This window comes from Cuculus canorus, chromosome 15 (genome assembly GCF_017976375.1).
Source record: "Cuculus canorus isolate bCucCan1 chromosome 15, bCucCan1.pri, whole genome shotgun sequence".
In the NCBI taxonomy this organism is placed as follows: Eukaryota; Metazoa; Chordata; class Aves; order Cuculiformes; family Cuculidae; genus Cuculus; species Cuculus canorus.
In genome coordinates, this window is record NC_071415.1 from 17140957 (window position 1) to 17162512 (window position 21556).

Here is a 21556-nt window from a genome sequence, read left to right on the forward strand (position 1 = left end):
CTACAAATAAACCAGGTCTCTAGCTTCCCAGTCATACACATGGAAAATGCTATCTGGTAACAGGAAATTATGTAACTACGTAAGCACATCATTTTTTATGCAGCCCTGGAAGCAATTTTGCCCCTTGTTGTCAATTTTGTGTGCCTGTTTCTTTACTGGGGCAAGTGAAATATGCATCGGATATAGGTAAATGTATGTGCTCGGTCCATAAATTTCTATGGGATAGAAATATCTATGAATAGTTACAGAAATAGAAATCTATAAATATTGAGAGAAGTCTGACCTTTTCTTTCATCATGAAGGGTTTTGGACAACTTCTGTCTTTGAAAAAGGAATACAGAATTCCTCTGTATGTGAAGTGAATGGAAAAATGATCTCTGTTTGGACTATGAGGAGTTACTTAATGAGTTCTCAAAACACACTAGAGAACAGAACTCTCCAGTGTCTGCGGTAAAATGGCCCAGAACATCTTTCATAGCTTGTTATTTTTTGGTGATCTGCCGCATAATAGCTGTGGAACAAGAAGATCCCATGTGGTTCAGGTTCCTGGTGTCTATTAATAGTGGTGATTTTAAAAAAGCCAAACCACCGCTCCAAGACAAACAAACACACAAACAAGAATCTCCCATTCCTCTGCTAATTAGCGAGTGGTTTACTGCAAACCAGCAAAATAACTGTGGCTGGTTTAGTTAAGAAAAAAGTGTGGTAAGCAGACAGAAAAGTCAGATAGGAAATAACCCTCACAGAAAACTGAATATTGCATTTAAAACAGATACTTTGAACGCAATATATTAGTCTCTGTTGCTTTTAGATGTAGGAGGATAATTCATCCATTATGATTCAGGGAGCAGAGGCATTGACAGGACATATTTTCTCATTGAGTATTGATGGGATGTATTTGTACACATTGGTTGCGAGTGTTTTGGATCATTATAGTTGTGCCTCTTGTGAAGTGTAGGTGTTTGCATTCCTGACTTTCACAGAGCTGCTCGGGCTTGGAGAAAAGCAGTCTCTGAGCTAGCTTGTGTTCAATGTGCGTGTATGGCTTTCTTTAGCAGCAGCAGGAATCTTTGCCAAGCCCTTAGGGATTGAATGAGCTTGGTCAAAGCAGAGTACGTGAAAATGAAATAGAAGAATGAATGTACATCAGTGCATGTTTCTTGAAGGTTAGCTACAGGGAATTTCAGGGATTCAAGCATTAATCCTTAGGGTCTGTGCATATTTATCATGGGCAATTATTGGGTATGTCACTGCTACCTTTGAAATGCTGTGTCCTCTCTCCTCCCTCAAAGTAACCCAGGACTGTGTGGTTGTTTTCTTCGTCATTCTCCTATGTGAGGCTAAAGCTTTTGGCCTTCCTATAAAAATCATGGAAAGAGTAATTTTGCCCTCAGATTTTCCTTCTGTACCACTAAATTAGAGACACTGGGCGACTCCTCTGTAGAATACACAACTCCATGCCTTATTTCCACATTTTTGGTACATAGAAAATCTACTTTTCTGTTTCTCTGCGAGCTAGGGGAGATTTCTTTAGTGTTTCAAAATGAAGCATCATTTTCTTTTCCTTATAAGTGGACCCAGCTTGATCTTTTTTGGCTGCAGTGGGAGGGGAGGAGAGCAGTGCTGTAAAACATTCAGGGCAGACATCATAGCCTCATGATGGATGTCTCCCAAGTTGTGGTGTCAACAGCAGTATTCAGGATCATTGCCTAGGCCCCAGATTTGTGTGATTTCATACCTTCAGTGTGACTTTTTAAATCAGTTTTCAAGTTACCTAGAAGGAGCTTAAAAAAGGCATAAACAGGGCATAAGCAGAAGCAGATCTACTGCCCCTTGTCTGTTACTGTCAGAGAAGAAGGTATAACTAGAGCATGGAGACCAGGAATTGTATTTAATTTTGGGGTTTTTTTCCCAGATTCTTTAGCCTTCACAGTTATTAAGGTTATTCTTATTGAAGAATTCTCTAGACTTTCTTTGTCTTGTAGGGTTTATCTTCCGTGTGTTTGGAATTTCACAAGCATGTCTCTTTTTAGCCTTTGGACAACATATTCGTTAGACTTTTCATTCTTGCTCTGGTTAGTTGTGGAGATTCAAATCTCCTTCATTTTTGCTGTCTCTTCTGTAGAGCTTTGACATACTGTTTCTGCAGTGCTTTGTCACTTTGGTCCTATCTTACACAAGGAATATTTTCCAAGCAGTTCTGGAATAGCTAATACTGATTTAATTCTGACACTGGGTACCTTGTTTAGATAAGTTATTTGATCGCAAAGCTGCAGAACAGAAATATATAGTGTTTCTTATGAAAGTAGTTCAGATCTTTAAAGGACTCTTTTTTTTTTTTTTTTTTTCCTAACATGCGGACGCACTTCTGAATATTAGGTTTTCTAAACTATGAACTGTACAGGGTAGCAGGTTTGCTAATAGCTCTGTTTTCAACAGTAAATAGCAAACTAAATATTAAACTGTAAATGGAAAACAAAAATTGTAAAGGAGAATATGAGATGTAAGCTCTGGCTTCTGGGGAGGTGGAAAGAAAAAAAGAAGAAAATAAAATACTCAGATTTCCCAAATGTACATTTAATCCAATTTAATCCCCTTGTCTGTTTGAATTTATTGTGGAATGTAAATCTCTATTACCTCATATGCCTTTGCCTTTCAAGCTGCCTTGCTTTTTATGACACATGCTGGATTCAAATTAAGAGTGAGCTTTGTCATTCCTCTCATCTTTTATTTCATATTTGCATATACATAGTAAGCATACTGCCCCAAAAGGAATGTAAATATTGCATCTATATCATAATTAATACTAAGACGTTTAAGAAAAAGGGAAATGGATTTATGGTTTGCTATGAAACATTTTATTGAAACAGCTATTTGTCATTATCATAGAATCATAGGCTGTCCTGAGTTGGAAGGGACCCAGAAGGATCATCGAGTCCAACTCCTGGCCTTGGATTATAGATACTAACATAAAGTTTTAGTCAGCTGAGTGGTGATTTTGGGGATTGTATACTAGGGATGAAAAGAAATAAGCCTTCCTTCTGTCATAAGCTTTCCTTATGACAAAAAATGGACTGTCTTGCTTTGTACTGTAGTCTACTAAGATATCAAATCAGATTTGCTTATTTGTCTGTGTAGCAGTGATACTGTAAAATGTTTTCATCCATTTCACGGACCCATTAGTAACAACAAAATATTGATATGTTAAATACGACAAGGCAAACTGTCTCACACTTTCTGTTCTCAGAATGGTGTAGAGTCAAGGAGGCTCTTAATGTGCTCTTAACATCATTTCCATATTCTTTAAATGCTGTGAAAGTTATGTCTGTCTTGGGTTTCCCTCGTTTTTAAAAATATTCTCAAGAAACTTCATGTTCCCTTACAAATTCCTTTTAAGATGAAGTGACAAAAGTTAGGTGTCTCCCTCAAGGAATTTCCTCTCAGTGTAAAAAAAATTCTTAGAAGAACTACTTTTTGATAGGCTTTTACCCAAGGCTTGTTAGCTGTGCAGGAATCTGAGCAGGTTTGGTTATCCTGTGAGGATTGTGTTTCATGTCTTAGACTTTCCCAGCTGCTTACAGCCTGTGATAGACCTTTCAGACTTTGTGTCTTATAACATTTTTGGGTGAAGTGTACTGGGAAAATATTCCTGCAAAATACATTTCTTTTATGCAGCTTCAGTGCACTCTTACTGATGAGTATGCTAAATTCATTTGGTTGTGTGGATCTACCACCTGTGCATAATGAAATCCTGCAGGGCATAAGATGGACAAAACTACTCTGTTCATCACTTCTGTGTCCATTCCTTGGGAGCCCTGTTGTTGATGATTACACCAATAGTAGTAAAAATGCACAGATCTTGTTGGGTGACTGTGCGGTAGCATCCCTGTAGTCTTTGTTTTCCATTTGTGCCTTGGGATCTTGTCTCTCATGGAAATTGAAATAAGATTCGAATGGGAGAATCTCACGCTGTGCTGTATTGATCTTGTGTTTTTCTTAAGTATCAGTGTGCAGTCGCCCTCTGCTCCATGAATTCGTATGGGGAAAATGGCTTCACTGTTCATTAAATCTCTAACTTGCATTTTTCTGGAAAGCATCCTTGACTCGTAGCAGAGTACACCTGTAACAGCTATGTGAGCTCTGCCTCAGGGTGAGGGTAGAGAGGCAATCACTCGGTTCTGATCTTTGCGTTACCTGCAGACTTCACATCAACATTTGTCTCCACTGAGGTGGAAAGGGACTGCCTGGATCAGTTAGTTTGATAACAAGTTTTGACTGCTGCAGATGGGGTGAGTGGGGTTTGACCTAGGAGCACATGTGTGAAATGGGATCCAGTCTACGGCCTATTCTTTGGGCAAACTGCTTCGCCATATGATGAATATTCAGCCAGTCACTCTTGATAAATGTTGCTGCTAGTGACCCAGAACTTTTATTTTTGTTGTTTCTGTTCCTTTTAAGATCAGGCAGGCAAAAACATTTGCTTTGATCAGTCATCTTTCTATTTTCTTCTTCCTTTACCCCCAGGTACTAGCTTTTATCATTTCCCACAGCTCCGTGCATACAAACACTATAAACAAGTAGTAAAGTGTCTGAGTCATCAGATATAGTTCCTCAGGGAGTCCTGCAGAAGAGCAGTAGATCCTGCTTTTTGCTGCTGTTGCTGTGCTCTGTTAAGAATCCCATGACACTGATCTGGTACTCATTTATAGGAAACAAATTCATAACCAGATGAAGAACTTCAGGAAAATCAGAATATTTGTAATCTGGTGGCTCTTACGTGTCTGCTGAACAATAGATACATACATAGCAGTAACTCCCACTGGGTTTTAAAGCAAAAGTGGGAAATAACTGCTGTCATTAACAGCTGCTAAATTTGCATATTTATTATATTATGCCAATGAAGAACAGGACTGTGAATAAACTAATGTTATAACTGACAAGGGATGTTTTCTGGCTGGTGCCTTGTGTAGAATCTTTTTGCTGTGACAGTTGCTGGTTTGATGCCGTCCCAAATGCTGCATCTTCAAATAACTTCTTCCAGGGAAGCATCCCCAAAGAGTTCACTCCAGAGTTGATAGATCCTGCCATAACGCAAATTATGGGTTTGCCTCCATTTCTACTCAGTGTTCTTTGTACTAGGAAGCAGTATCCGTAGTCATACATGGATGAAATATGGAAACATTAAATGAAAGGTATATTAAGTGTGTGTAGAATTTCCTTCTTCCTATCTATTATTTGCTAAGATAACCTTGCATACTTGTGATGCATATATATTCCAAATGTTCTTAATTATTTCTATTGTTGAATTATAATTATTTAGAAGTGTAAAATAAAGCCAGCATCAACCCAATATAATCTTAAAAAATATTACTTTTTAGGTCTAGAAAGCATGAAGACAGATAAAACACACCGAGAACCCACTAGCACAGCCAAAATCAGATTTAACATCGCTATCATATGGTCATCAGAATCTGGTGTGTTGTGAATTATTAAACCTAGTCCTGACAGTTGTCCCCTGTAGCTTGTGGTCTTAAGAAAGTGATAAGAGCCTTTAAACAGACAGAAGTGCTTGGCTTGTAATAATTTTGTAATGGGACTGGACTTGCGTTGCCCATTGCAAGGGCATTGACTTAAAAAAATCTAGTAAAATCCAGGATAGAGAGTAAAGGAAAAAAAAAAAAAAATGTCACAACTGAGATTTTTCTGCCCTGAGTGGCAAATGGAACAAGAACTGCAGGTTGCTACAGATTTCAAGAATGCCTAGAATTGAAGTTTATGTTGCTGGGAGAGGTCTGTCGAAGGATGTGGATGCTTTGGTTGCACATTTGTAGCGAAGTAATTTTTGAAGGGAACGTGACATCTCTCTCTCTACTCTGCTACACACCAGATCATCATGTTATGCATGCGGTGTGGGAAAATGTAAAGGCAACTCTTTTCAAGCTTCCTGTTCTGAGACAGATACCGCTCTATTATTCTTATCACTGTAGTATTCATATCACGATCTCACAGACGCCTGTTTCAGAGCCTTCTTAACCTGTAGTGCTATCATTGTCATGTAAGAAGGAATCGGTTAAGTCATTGCCTAAATGCAATGCCTAAATAGCTGACAGTTATTGGTACTTAGTAGCACTGGTAGCTCAAAAACATACATATCTACCTGATGTGATCATCATATTCATGTTCGGGACCATCATCCAAGTCTGAGGCTCTTGAAAACAATGGTCTTATTTATAACAGCCTTCATATGTCTGTATGTGTGCGTACTCTCCAGACAGAGAACTCGTTGGTTAGTGCTGAATCACAGAATAGTTTGAGCTAGAAAGGACCTTAAAGAACATCTTATTCCAGCCCCCCGCCATGGGCAGGGACACCTCCCACTGGATCAGGGGCTCCAAGGCCCATCCAACCTGGCCTGGAACCCCTCCAGGGATGGGGCAGCCACAGCTTCCCTGGGCAGCCTGGGCCAGGGCCTCAGCGCCCTCAGCGTGAGGAAATTCCTCCTTATGTCCAGTCTAAATCTGCCCCTCTGCAGTTTATCCCCATTGCCCCTCATCCTATCCACACAAGCCTTCTCCAGCTCTTTTGTAGCCCCTTCAGGCACTGGAAGGTCACTATAAGATCTCCTGGGAGCCTTCTCTTCTCCAGGCTGAACAACCCCAACCCCACAGCCTGTCCTCGGATGGAACAGCCCTCTGACCATCCTTGTAGCCTCCTCTGGACCTGTTCCAACAGCTCCACATCCTTCTTATGTCGAGGATTCCAGAACTGGACGCAATACTCCAGGTTAGGTCTCCATATCACTGTGTAAATTCTCCCAAATAAGTTCTTACTTATAACTGGGGAAAAAAAAATATTAAAATAATGGAATTGTGAAATATGTGATGTTCTAATAAAATTCAGAACTCTTCCCTCTTGTTTACCAAAAGATTTTTAACTTTGAGAAATATATTTATTCTACATAAAATGTAAAAATACTTTTATTCTGTGAAATATGCAGCATTCACTATGGTTAATAAGTGCCAGAAAACAAACATAGAGCCGAACAGATAGAGTTGGGCCTTTGCCAGTGCAAAGTGAAATCTATGGAGTGCTGTGCAGTCTGTTTTGATATTGCAAGTCTATGCAAATAGACACTAGGAAGCATTGTTGAACTGTGCTAATGAATATATGGACCACAGCTTTTTGTTTATACCCTGAGGTGAGAGTTTAGCTGGGAAGCCATTAAGGAACGTATTACCTTATAATAATAAGTAGCTTATTGATTGTTACAAGAGTTTAATGAGGATAGTGGAAGGAAGACAGGAAGGATATATATTGAGATTAAGCTCTTAAGATTTCTAGTTTTCTCTATTTGAATTCCTGGTAGTAAAAAGAACTGATTTTAGGATCATTGCTAATGAAACGGGGTAAAATGGAAAAGATAGGAAAGAATGAAACTCAGATCTAAAAGTAACAATCTGAAATACTTTATTAGGCCACCTTTTATCTTTAATGGGATGATAAAAAATTAAAGCTTTTGAAGTGTAGTACTATGAAATAATGTGTTTGTGTTATAGCTCAGTAAAAAGAATTTTTTATATACATTTTGGAATTCTGTATATGCTATTACTTGTAAATAAAGTCAGTAATGCTGTCAGTGCTACAGCTTTTGTATTTTTAACTGTATGCTCGCACAGCAACTAATTTCTGTTGAGGTAGTACTTCTATATTAATTGTACTTCATTTGAACAAATACTTCAAGCTCCTTGAGTTCCGAGAGCACAGCTTCTAAGAACAGATGGAGCACAAGGACTACTACTATTCGAAATAGTCTGAGCTTGAAATTTAAAAAGGAATTTTTTTAAAAAGAAATTTAAAAAATACATCAATAGCACTGCATTTTAACTAGGAACGTGTTCCTCTAAAGATCTCAAGATACTAAGTGTGACTAGGCAGAAGAAATCTTAACCAGTATTCAGTTGATACTTATTTTCCAAGGGAAACCTTTTGGTACTGTAAGACCATGTTGAAAACATCTCTGGAGTTAAGATTAGAGTAAAACAGCTACAGAGTGTTTATCCATCATGCTGGATTTCAGAAATAGAAAGTGGGAGGAAGTCCAAAAATACAGTTAGTAGTATCTAAAGAGAGTGAGTGTATGATATGCCTTGACAGCAAATCCAGCAGGTGAGAAATGTTTATTGAACTAGAAAACTATTGAGCATGAGAATATCCTTCCTGCTTCTATTAAATTTGACATGATGTGCCTGAGTGTTTGCAAGCAAATTACTTGACATTGCCAAACCCAAACATGTAAAAATGAGTCAGATCCCCCAAATCATGATCAACTCAAGGTTTTAAAGAATGTTCTTGGTGTTTTTTCCTTTATTTTTGTTGGATATGAGCTAATGTGCTGGAGGCAGATGATCTTTCAGGGACAGGAGTGGGATTCAGTGATCCTTGTGGGTCCCTCGCAACTCAGGACATTCTGTGATACTGTGATTCTGTGGTTTTCAGCCAATATAGGGATCAAAAACTTTAAAAAATAAAAGCTGTGATTCTTCCTGAATTATTGCCAAGAAACATGTTAAGGACTGCACCCCCTCCAGAAAAGTCTTGACATGTCTGTATTGGTTAGTAATGGCTGGCACTCAACTAATTGGTTTACGTTTTTCTTTTTATAACCTACACCTTGGTAACGCACTTAGGCTAATATTGTTTCTTCTTCTAGGTTTTAGTATTCAATCATTTTCAAAAAAAATTTTGTTTGGATTGTTTTGCCTCCAGAATACTTCTGTACTTGCACATTAACATATCAGAACAGTTTGGAGGTCCGAAGAGTACACTCATAGGCCACAATCCTTGATATACTTTCCAACAATTGTGGTAGGTTGTGCTGGCTTTTATTTGTTTGTTAATTTAGCCTTTTCCGGGTCTTCCCATTCCAGTATCTTTTTAATAAGCCATATTATTAACATTCACGTGCTTCATTATCTCTTGCTTATAGACCATAGAAAGACACAGTCCTGGGCACTTCTGCTCACCCTGCTGATAGGCTTTGGTAGCTGATACCTCTTGCAGCCCCTTGTTTACTGAAGGACTTGTCACTTATACAGTATGAGAGTCTGCAGTCAAAGTTTTGTATCTTGGAGCCTAAAAGGCTTAGGATGGTTATTTTTGATTTGTTTCTAAGGAAATACAGCAAAATGAAGTGACTGGCAAAGTCTTTACTTCATTGTGACTTGCATGCATATGAACGTTGTTCTGAATAGCAGTGGAAGGACAGCATAACCGGTTGCCATGTGACATAGTTCTCTAGTTGGTATGTAAATATGAAATTATGTCAGTGAACTAAGGTTACTTCTTTTTCTCCAACTCGTCAATAAATAGAAGCATTACAAGTGCTTAGAGCTCTGATGTGATTATGTCTCTGCAGGGTACCAGGATTTACTGTGTTGCATACAAGGGTTAATATATAGTACTATGCTTTTGCTTGCGGTATTCGCAGCTGCTGTTGTTGTGAAAACTTGAGCTAACTCTAAGTATAACATACATTTATTTGTAGTTTACAAAATGAAGTATTCATTGATTGTCATGAAAGAGATCTCACAGTTAATGAGGAACATTTTAGAAGCGTAGTTAGTTGGATGATGATCTAGCTTATGCAGGTAGAATATAACAAATTTATTAATGTGTCTGAAGCAAGATAATTTGGCCACCTTAATCTGTTTCATGCAATTGTTATGACAAAGAAAGTAACCCAGTTTGATCTTAGTGTCCAAGAAGCCAAGAGAAATTGTCGTTATTTAAAATTAAAAATGGTTCAAAGCAATGAGGTAATATCAAAACAAGGCCTTGCAATATCATTCTAGCCTCATTTTCCTGGAATCCAAAGTAGTACAAATGCCCAGGAATTTTCTAATTTAGTTGTGATCATAAGAAGTTTTTGAATTGGATTAGGAGTGAAGCTCCAGGTTAATGTGTCCTATTGCATCCCTTAGGTTTCTTCTTCTTTCCATGTTCAGTTCTGATAGCACTCTATAGTGATAGTTCTTGGATGTACAAAGGAGAAAGCTATTTGGAGGTCAGTGATTAGGTTCAGCCTAATGGATGGTTGCCAAAATTACTTTTCCATGAGTTCTTGCCCTGTAATTCTCAGTGAACTTGTTGATACTGCAAGTCAGTCTCTGTTTAAATGAAAACCACAATGTCTGAAGATAGACATTTGAAAGCAGAAATGTATAAGTATTTTTGAAGTATTTAAGTCTCTGGGCCGGCATTTGCTTTCGGAAGTGCCACCTTTCATACACAAATCCATTTTCTTCCCTCTCCTTGCAATGTGAAAATAACAATCCTTAAAGAATTGTATATATTATCTTGTAGGACTTAAGTAAGCTGTAATCAGCAGACAAAATAACCTGCAGTTAATCACTTTTGTTCCTACACCTTTGCTCTGTAGCACAACATGGTTGTTGTAGTTATTGACCATCTTAAAAGGCATTATTCTCACACCGCAGCATTCCTGGTATTTGCAATAGGGACATTTAGCCTGCAGTAGCTTTTGAAGTGTGGCTGAGGCTGGCAGCTGTGTTAGGATGTGTTGTTCATTAGTGCAGGTTTTCTTGTTGCATCACATCATCATTGTTTGCTGAGACTTTTTCCCAAACTGTCCTGCTTCGACTTAAGCACTTAAATGTGATGGAATAGCAGAAACTACTAGGGATAACTGGTGCTCAACTGACTTTGAGAACCTGGTCAGTTATTTACTAGAACAGAATGAAAAAAAACCATGTGCTTGCTTGGGAATTTAAAAAATTGTGGTAAAAATATTTGGAAAATCTCATTTTTCCTAAGGAAATATCTTCTTCCATTGGTCCTCCCAAAATCTTCCACTAGGTAACTGAAGTAGTGGACTAGAAGTGAGGGTGGTATGTTTGTGTGTTTGATTAAATACTCCAACAGACACAGAATTTGAAAAAAATCTGTGCAAACATTCTAGACCACCCAAATTTTTCTGCTGTCCTTTCTGAAACCATATATATTCACACTGTCCTCTGGAACTGCTGCTTTACTTTCTCTTGTCAGCCTTCAGCTGGATGGAATTACAGAGAGACAGAGTACATTGGCTACTGGCACAAAAATGTCAGTCTACAAATTCTTACATCCACAACTGTGGTCAAGAATAGGTTCTCTTAAGTAGGAACAAAGCTTGCACAACTCGCTTGTATGATTGGGGTGTACTCTGCAACTGAGAACTGTTAATGCTTCCTGTTGCTTTTAAAATCTGCGCCTTGTTTTGACTGTGGGTTTCAGTCTTTTGAACAAATGCTTTTGTTCCAGAACTCACTCAGTCATCCAGATTTCTTTAGTTGTATTATACCACCTGCAATGGAAAGAAAAGGCAATATTTATTGCAAATTGCTATCTGCTGGAGGTGAATTGCCAGATCTACTTTCCATGAGACAAGTATTGAAAAGAGCTTCATAAAGATTTTTACAATTTGTAGCTCATTGACAGATTTAATCGATACTAGCGTGGGGGCTTTCAGCGAGGCCTTCCTGCACAGATCGTTCGAAGTGTGATAGCCGCCAGAGTTGTCTCTGGTGTACGTTGCAGATGACAATACCGAAGAGGCTCTCTGTGTCTTAAAGCACACACTGGTATGGTTAAAAAAAAAGTGTGTGGAATATAAGTGAGGAAAGGCCTTTTTTTTTCTTTCATGCTTTCTTCCTCCATGCGCATGTATTTTCAAAAGAACTCTCTGTTGCTCTTAGGACAGAGAGTGCTGTGTTGTGTGGCAGTAAGAGAGAGGAACGGTGATCAGTCTTACACTCAACAGCCCGGCCAGGTAATTGATGTGCTCTGTCAGCTGCCCTCAGCTGGGGAGCACTCTGCCAGGGCAGGGACTCAGTCTTTCAGAAGAGTCTTTGAACCAACCTGATCATCTGCTCCAGCTTAAGCAGAAGGTGATATGATGAACTGTAGAATGCTCAGTATCTCAAAGCAGTATTTTGCCTTCTTGCTCTCAATCTCTCTTTAACCGTATCATCCAGCAAAAAGTAGAAAACACGCTGTTGAGAGTGAAGTCAAAAGCGTATGATGAGTGCAGCTCTACAGTCTGAAGCATACTGCACTGAGTGTCTCTCTTTGTTAACACACAGTGTAATTTATGTGTAAGGATGAGGGGGAGTTCTAATTATGCATTTACTGAATATGACATGTTATAAAATCATTGACAGCTAATTAGAAACTTCCAAACTTGTTGAGTATTCAAAGACCTTTTGTAATCAAATATAAATTTCAAATATACGCCTTTGTATCTGACCTTTTGTAGATTCTATCTTCAGTAACCTTTAATAAAAAACACACTATAAATTTAGAGGATTCAAAATGTTGACTAGTTTACTCCTTTAGAGTAAGCACAAGAGGTTTTAGGAGTTGTTCAACAGTTTAATTCACTAACCAGCCATATATACATAAATATATAAAATAGATATTGAGATGCTTTGTGAAAGATATGTAAGAAGGTTAGAAAGGATGTACAGGAAAGGAAATAAAACCATATCTGTCATCTCCTTTATAAAGGATAAAGTTATTACCCTTTTATCACTGCTCTGTAGGTCCCATAAGATAGCCTTGCTGTCTTCCTCTAGTTCTTGGTTTTGCAGTGGCTGTTTCTTATTTTCCCAACTGTCAGTGTGCAGTACTGTAGGTGAAAAGTTCAGAAGAATTATACAGAGACTGAGGAACCAGTTCCTCATCCCTGGATACACTACTGTTGGCTTAGAACTAGAACATTTTTGCTGCTTGAATGGCTCCTGCTGTTTAAAAGAGCGAGCACCTCAGCTGCTTGTCATCCAGACAAATTATCTTGTAAGATTTTATAAGCTCATGGAGGTACCTGGTGACATAACTATAGGGTAAAGGAAGCAGCCACGGGTTTTGACCTGTTCTAGGTGAAAATGCTTGAATGCAAAATTCACAAGATGCCTATTTGAAGAATGTATTACCCTCATTCTGAAGTGACACTTTGTTACTCTGAACGAAGACACTGCAAGTAACTGATTCAGCAATTTGTCTAAAGTGTATTATGAACTGTGTTCAATAAAATATTTGTGTAGCATTTGATTGGCCTTAGTTCAGAGTAGTAAGGTTCTGATTTACAAGTAGGGTAAGGAAATAAAATTACTTTGACGTGTTTTGGTTGATGCTAAGTATTAAGTGTTATGTTATAAGTATTAGGTGTTATGTTTTCCGATATCTTTGCTGCTTTTAAACTGTGCTTAGTGAAATTTAATGTCTGGGAGCAGAGATGATGACAGCCTGAGGTTTCTGAACATGGCCCTTCCAAGCAGTTTGATGCCAGGTCAAGTAATAAAAAATGGGATATTTTGGAGGATTATGAAGATTTTAATTTCCACCTCCTTTGATGTCACTTAGAAAGTGGCTAACAATTCCAGCACATCAAAATGTTTTTGAATAATGTTTCTGAAGGCTTTTAGAGCCTCAGTTTGAGTGAAACTTGGTTCTACTTTGCAGAGACTGTAAGACTACTCAAACTCATAAGGCTTTTTTACTAAAAAGCTGTCTTTGATAAACGGTTATTTTTATCAAGACTTCTGAGTGCATTAAAATGCATTAGTCACATGTCTTGCTCTGTACTCATCACTGAAATATTAGCTACTCGGGGCTGAGGTGATTAAAAAGGTGCAATGCACTTGAATGCTCAGTAGTTTGTTACTTGCTGTCATGGTACCACTTTTCAGGGAGAGTTCAGCCAAGGAAAGTTCAGTCTGTGAAAAAAAAACCTATCAGTCTATCCTTTCTTCTTTCTTCTTTCTGAATGTGGAGAGCTGGCTGGACAATTTCCCTGGCTAGTTCTGGGCAGAGGTGTAATCTAAAACAGTTTTAGTGAATCTAGATTGACACCATCAGTGTCTGAGTTCTCAACAGCCTCCTGAAACTCAGCTTGTCCCGTGCCCTCTGTAACGCTGCAGTGCTCGTGCTGGAAGAAGCGCTGGGCACCGCTGGAGGCCCTGCTGAGTTTCTGCAGCAAAAACAGTGGACGTAATTTAGTTTTCTGGTAATATTAAAGTAATGAGTCAAAGATGAGCATAAATGCTGAAGACAAGTTTGTCTTAGTTCCCCAGCTGAGAGATAACTGGTACGGATGAATGCACTCCGTATTTTTATTGTGGTAAAGAATGCAGATTTCAAAGGTGGTTTTTTTCTTTCTTTTTCCTTTTACCTTGACTGCTCTTGATAACTGAGAGGCTTCACAAAGAAGCCTTTTATTCCCCTCATCTGACAAACACCGATGCGCGTTTTAAAAAAAAAAAAAGTGTTGGTATTTTGTTGAGGCGCAGTCTTTCCCGTGGCCTTGGAAGGTATCGGGCTGCTCCGGTAATTTTCTGCAGAGAAGCCAGCTCATGTTTGAAGCCGCAGATGGGCTGACTGCTCAGTGCAGAATAACAAAGATGTAATTGGCGTTCATCCATGCAGTTAAAATAATTTAAAAAGGTCACAAGTTTGGGATGTATTTTTTTTACTAATAGCATCTACAAATATTTTGTTTAAATGTTTAGAGTAATTTCTACAAATTCCTCACTGTATGAATATATGAAACTTGTTGCAATGGAATATTTCTACAGCTTGCCATTAGCATCGATATAAAGAGGAAAGAGATAAACACTTTAACAGAAAAAGAAAAAAGGCTTTCTATGGAGAAAGCTGTAACAGTGTCTTGAGACACCCCAGGAACAGATACGTGAGATCAAAGTAAGCTGCAGTAATTCATCTTCCATGTCTTAAATGTATGTAAAGAATTTAAAAGGAAATTGCAACTTTTCTCTCAGCCCATAAGCCTGTCAGTTCAGAAGGTAAGAAATAAACCTTACCATTAATTATTACATTAAGGATTTGTATACTCAGTGACCCTTCCAGAACTGTACTTTTCCTCACCATGATACAGTCCTAGATATCTTCTGAAGGGTTCAGGGTAGGAAGAGATTTATTTCTCTTAAGAGACATTAATTAAAGATTAATTAAAATTAAAAATTGATCATATTTGACAAATCATTCCCTTTAAAGATGTTTATTATTTTGTAATAAGTAGTACTACTAACCAGTTAATCTGTCGTATTCGAAGTACGTCATGAATGTGTACTAACGTTACTGGTGTGAGTAAACTATGACATGTCGTTTTAAATATTATGCTGCAAAATTTTGAGTGCTGCCATCAAGCATCAGTTCGATCGATGTCATTCATTCAGGGTTAATGGGAGGAATAATTAAATATCTTTTATGTTGCGATACACAAAGATTAAGATGTGGTTGGACTAAATGATCCAAGAGGTCTTTTCCATCCTGGTGATTCTATGATTCTATGATAGTTGAAATGGTAAGAAGCCACCAGTGAGCTGTGTGGGAAGATCAGTTAGAATTTACACTGTACTTCATAGATGAAGACTTGCACTGAATGTGTACTTGAAGCTGTTTTTTTGCTGATCTTTGAGGCAGAAAGCAGAGAATGAGACAAGTCATTAGTAGTAACGCAAAGGGTTATCTTCCCAGGAGAAAGGGGGATCTTTCCACTGTAAATAGACCGATTTTACTGCAAATAAATACTTAACTTGAACAATTAGTGGCGACAACTAATTGAAATATCGACTAGTAACTGCTTAAAAAATGAGGTCAACCTCTCTTCTCCTCACTGCAGCCATGGTTAACTGAGATTTGGCTGTAGAGCTGGAGTCTGAACCTCTGTGACATCTCCAAGTCTGTCTTGACTACGTTGTCTGGTTTACTGCCAACGACAGTTTTTCTGCTAAGGCTCTGTCAGGCCGTGTCCTAGTTTCAGAACAATATCTTCACTATGTTTCAGTCCCTAAGGGCAATATCTACACCAGATTTAATTAAAACTGGGAATGCTAATCAGCAGGTCTTCCTGTTACTGTGAGATTTCTAAGACCTCGACTGCAGTTGCTGTCCCAAAGTTATGTGGCTTTTGCCTTCTAATGTCGTGGGAAACATTGAATTAGTGACCATGGGTCCCAGCTCCCAGAGTCCACAACGCCACACCTGAAACTTCTGAATTTGGGGGAGAGTGTCTTTGAATACCTCAGAATGAGGGTTGTATAATTGAATTCCATAACAAATACCTTTCCTACATCTGCAAAGCATAAAGTAGCAGCAGGACTTTTTACTGGTGAATGTGTGTAAGAAAGATAAAAAGGACCTTGAATAATTGAATGCCCTTCTTTGCAATGGATTAGATCTCATCTAAGCGTTGTAGCAGATTCCTGTTCCAAGGGGCTGAGACCTTGGCTAGACAGATTCCCCCAAGCGGGACATCTCTGCTGTCCTTAGGGCCTGTGCAACTGGATTTTCTTCCAGAGTGCTTTATAGGAGGATGGGGGCAAGCAGAAGCACGCTCAAAAGCTAGGAAGGAGGTAAATGTCCTGAAGCCTCACAGCTGCAAGTTGTAGTTGAAGTCAACAAGGAGAAGAATTATTTAATTTGCTGTTTTAAAGAAAGGAGTGAGGAAGAGGGAAGCAAAGCGGAAACAGTAAGCAGTAAATGTAAATGCTTAAATTTGCATCGCTGTAATGTTGTCTGAGAGTAAAGAAATTTCATGGATTGTATTTTACTTCCACAGGAAGTTTTGTGTTTATATTTCATTTCTTGGAACCCAAGGGCAAAGCAAAGCAATTAAAATGTTGAAGACTTAAAAATAAACTTCAGAAGCTTCAAGTAAAATACCTTTAGCTGATTAGTGGTTCAATGCAACTTTAATGAGAAATAAATTAGGATTGCATTATTTCTTAGGAGGATAAGGAGAGGCATTAGATATCTGCATTGATAATGGAGGGCTTAGAAATAATCTAAGACTGTGAGCTGCTTTTCTAGAGAAAAATAGGAAACTTCTATGTGGCCTAATGCACAGATAAGAAAAGCAGTGAAACAAATAAATTTGTGCAAGTTCTTTCACTAAAAAGCTTATTGCGAGGTGAATGTTAACATAGTTCCGTCAGTCTTTTGATCTGTTTAGACTAATTCCTTTGATATATATCCATATTTCTCTATTTTTGTTAAATCATTAGTTTGTCTTGAAGTCTGTTTTTAATGCAAAATAATTTATATAAAAAGTGCAGGCTGTAAAATTTAGAATTAATTTTGACTGACCCACATACAAAATACTACAAAATTATATAAAAACTAGCTCTCAGAAATACACTTTATAAAATGTTTCTTCTCAGTTTTCCTATTGTGGCAGTGTATGAAGTGAAAGGAATGAGAAAAGTGCTTTGATTGGAAAGACTGGCAGGCAGTGTTTATGGTTTCGAATCGACTGAATTTTAAATATGCATTTATTGCCTGGGTTCAATTGCTACACAGAGAAAAGGAATGCTGTTCTCTAAACAATAATTGGTCTATTTCAGCTCTCAAATTGGGTCACAGTAACAGAGAGTGTTCTCCGCTCTTTCTCCCTCTCTTCTCCCTCGCTTTCTTGCAGAAGTGATTGAAGCTCTAATTATTGCTGTGTTGAGGCAGTGGACTTATAAAAATAATATTATTTTTCATGAAGGACAGATGCTCTTCCTTCCCTGTTTTTGATGGTGGTGTACTGTAAAACACCTTGAAGAAGAATGTTGCAATCTGTAGTCTGAATTAAAAATCCTGAAGTGCACCAGATGAGTCCGGCAGCCCCAGTCATTGCTGGAGTTTATTTTTGGTAATGAACACGTCACCTTTCATATGGGAATGTGGTAAAAGGAAAAAAATTAGAATGATTAATCTCAACTATTTTACAGTCATATTCCTAAACATGATTTTTAGTGAAAGATGAAGGACTGGGGCTGGGGGGGAGATGGTGATACTGATCCACAAAGCTCATGTTCTACATTACTTCTCTCCAGTTATACCTCAAATTGCTCTGACAGATAAATAGGTTGGGTGGGGTTTTGTAGAAGGTCATAGCTGTTACCTCGTCAGTCAAAGCAGAAATGCTTTGGACCAGCCTGCTTTTTTACTGAAGTATGTGCACAGCTGAAATGGTCCGATGGGGTCCATGGAGCTGTAAGGAGATATTCTGCCCTGGTGTGACACAGTGGACATCGGGGCAGTTGGGGACCCGACCTGTAGGAATCTTAAGTGAGTCACCTAGATTATTGCAGTAGTAGAATAGGAGCGTCTTCAGGGGCAGTCCCTCTAGCTTAAACATCGATTTCGGGGTAGGATGCTGGTAACCTGCTGGAGTTACATAGAAAGGAATCTAGCTGACCAGACTGGAACCTCAGCTTTTACACAGCTGAACCGAGGTGACTCCATGGTCCATTGGGCTCTGTTCCCCCTCATGGCTTATAACAGCCCAAGACTTGTAATTAATAGAAAGGCAAGACTTAAGTTCAGCTCAGGCTTTGTAAGAAAAAAACAAACAGAAGGTTCGTTTATTTGTGGTCTGTGTCCTGTTAGCACCCTCTTTGCTTCCGTGCTTGCAGCGTGCTGAAGCAGCACGTTCTTCTGTGGTAATACTGTCTCACATGTATCCCAACACAAGTCCCTGGGTTCCTTACTGCTGTGCTGCTGACGCGTTATTGAGGGAGTTTCTGGACGGGCAGGTTGCCGTGTGCGCGGCTGCTGGTCTCGGTTCCCAAGTGCCGTGTGAGATACCTGCCTGTATTTCAGCTCCTACTTTATTTGGAAGTGGGCAAGGAAGTTTTCAGTAATCTCAGGTCACACCATTACCCGTTCACAATACCAGTCCACTTAAAAGGCTGCATTGTATTTTTCAACGCCACTATACCTTTCCAAACAGTGTTCAAGAAAAAGAGGGATATATTTAGAAGATGGATGTTCCAGTTGCTGGCTACCCAAAAGTAACATAACACTATAATTCTAAATAGGATGAGGCTTTAATGGGTCTCCTAGAGGAAAAAAAAAAGCTGCTTATTAGTAGAAATGTACTAAACTACCTGCATTTGACAAAGTGCTAATGGAGGAAACTGCTTCTGGAGGAACAAATGAAAACGTCAATTAAAAAAAAGTAATGGCTCTACGAGTTGGTTGGTTGTGGGGTTTTGTTTTTGTTTGTTTTCTTCTTAAGAGAAGTGCTGGGTAAGTTTTTTGTATCACTTAAAAAGCTTTTGATTTGTCTGTTGCCTTAGTTTTGTGGTTTGGAGTGGTTCTCTTGGCGCTTGTTCCCACTCCCCCCTTCTGTAGCTACTGCATCAGAGTTGGATTTATTATACTGGAGGTTGCTTAATATCTAATGCTTTGTATCTATTCTATGGTTTATTTTTCCCATTTTTTACTGAGCATCTTCCAACGAAAATGTATCCAAGAGCATAGCAGCTGCATGTATCAGCTTTGAATTGCCTAACCTTCAGATGACTGAGTAACAAACAATTAATAAACCCCTTTTAGTTGGGAAGAATGGGATTAGAATGGGTGAAAACTCTCCATGAGTCCTTGAGCCCCAATAAGAGGAAATAATTTTGATGGCTGAAACCCACAGGTAGCCTGAAAGACTTTTAGAAAAAACCCCTCTAACTCTTTCTTGGTGCGGGTCTGCTGGCGGCGGTGGGAAGCCGACAGCAGTTCCCGTCCTTTCAGCCAGCGCTGGGATAAACTGAAACGTGGGGGATGTGGAAGGTGCTGGGTGGCTGCTTCCCTGCTGGCTGAACGGAGCGGTAGCAACAGATTCACAGCTTCGGCCTTTCGTGCCCGGCCATGAAAAGATTTCTTCTCTTTTTAGTAGATGTCTCGTATTTGCCTAAAATATTTGCCCCTCTGCTGGGTGTTTTGGTCCTTGGAAACTGAGCCCAGCCTGCTGGCAGCCCGGACCACCCGGCTTTGCATTGTCAGTACCTGCCAGTGATGTGACCTTTTGTATGTCAGCAAAGAGTAGGAAGAGAAGGAAGTTCCTTGGAACTGTAGAATATTGGTGAGATGGAAATTCCTTTAGCAATTTCTAGTGCAAACTGATATTTCTACATGGTGAATGTTTATCATGAAGCAATAGGTAATGTTAGGGTTTGCTTGGCAGGCGAGAGTTCTGAGAACTACTGTATGTGTAAATGTTTCCCTCGCTTTAAAGGATATCGCTGTGTTCAAATAGCAGTTGCAAAGAAGGCTTAATGAGAGCAGTAAAAAGCTTATTCACAGCATTAACGTTAGCCGAAACAATGACTTGTTAGCCAGCCGTGGCTTGTGCGACACACACAAACAGAGCAACTGTGCATTTTTAAGCAGTGAAATGTTTCATTTCCAATGCTCTGTATATTTGTTTGTTGGCTGTGTGTCTAATTATTTGTTCTCATAGCAGAATGAAAAGCAACTACTTGAGGATAATGTCTGGGAAGAACAGACACTAGAATAAGAGTTGCTGCGCTGAGGGAAGAAAGCAGTTGGTGAAGCAGAGTGAACGCAGGGCCTTTGGTGTGGGACAGGGATGGGGGAAGAGACTTCACTGCTGCCGCTGCACATTCCAGGTACAAAATGTGATTAAGTTCAAACAAGACAACAAGCAGTTATTTTCTGTTTGTAATCTCCAGGAGCTGAATACTGCAGTCCTGTCAAAATATTGCCTCTGTTAAAGACTGCAATTTAGATGTTGGAACCACGTAGACTAAAGGCAAGCAGGACACAAAGGGTGTGTGTAAGACCTAATGAACCTTTTGGAAAGATTCAGAAGAAGCATGTTCTTTGTGGCAAACCAAGATTGATTTAAAAGACCTTTTTTTTTAGTAATTTGCCTCCCGTTCCTGGGTCTCCACCTCAGATGGTACTTAATTATGTAGTATTTGCTTACTTTCACAGGTTGCTCTTGTGTTCTAATATGAATTTTCCACATTTACTAAGAGTCATCGGGTTATCTCAGCCTTTTAGCTGCCTGCAGGAAACCAAAATGAGTTGTTGTTACTTGATTATTTTTTTTCCTCTCTGCCCAACCCACTGAGTCCACAGATATGAAAGAGGACCCAGTTGTTCTCTGTTTCATCAGAAGTTTGAACTCCTAGTGACAGCTTCCTCTAAAGCCAGTCATACGCTGGCAGAGAGTTACAATTATCAGCCCTGCTGGAGATACAAAAATAATGTCCTCGACATCAAGAGATGCTTTCTTAGATGATAATTAGTGTCTCCATGGGTGGATTGTTTCATAATTTAACATAATATGAATTACTTTTCTTTACATAAACAAGATGAGACTCTCTGACCACAAGGATTTGTGCCATTTCAAATTAGTTAAAGCACCAGTATTCATTCCAAATTAGTTAATTATGCTAAGAAAAGTGATCAAAAGAAATTTGTCATTTATACTGGTAAAAAAGCACATTCCCATTTAATTTTAACTCTTCTTCATACAGTAATTTCCAGCCACACAATATGGTTAAAAATCCTTCCCATGATTGTATTATATGAATGAGTACGTGTTTTCATCCGAGTTACACGAGACTGCATCCACTTTGTAGGAACGGGAAATAGGGTGGAAGTTCTGAGTTGTCATTCAAAGTAAGAAATGCTTTGAAACAACGTGCATTGTAAGGGAAAGAGATTTTATTTTTTTTATTAAAAG

General features: G+C 38.8%; 1 protein-coding gene across 11 annotated transcripts in view; it reads left to right on the forward strand.

Moving 5' to 3' along the window:
- Nucleotides 1–21556, forward strand: part of SNX29 (sorting nexin 29) — a 180823-nt gene that overhangs the window by 113396 nt on the left and 45871 nt on the right. The window contains exon 21 of one of the 11 annotated variants that reach the window (XM_054080304.1): nucleotides 20303–20471. The exons of 9 other annotated variants lie outside the window; for them this stretch is intronic. In XM_054080304.1, the coding sequence (XP_053936279.1) occupies nucleotides 20303–20354 (52 nt within the window). In that variant the 3' untranslated portion in view covers nucleotides 20355–20471. The remainder of the gene's footprint in view (nucleotides 1–20302; nucleotides 20472–21556) is intronic. One more of the 11 variants, XM_054080305.1, reaches the window with a different exon arrangement.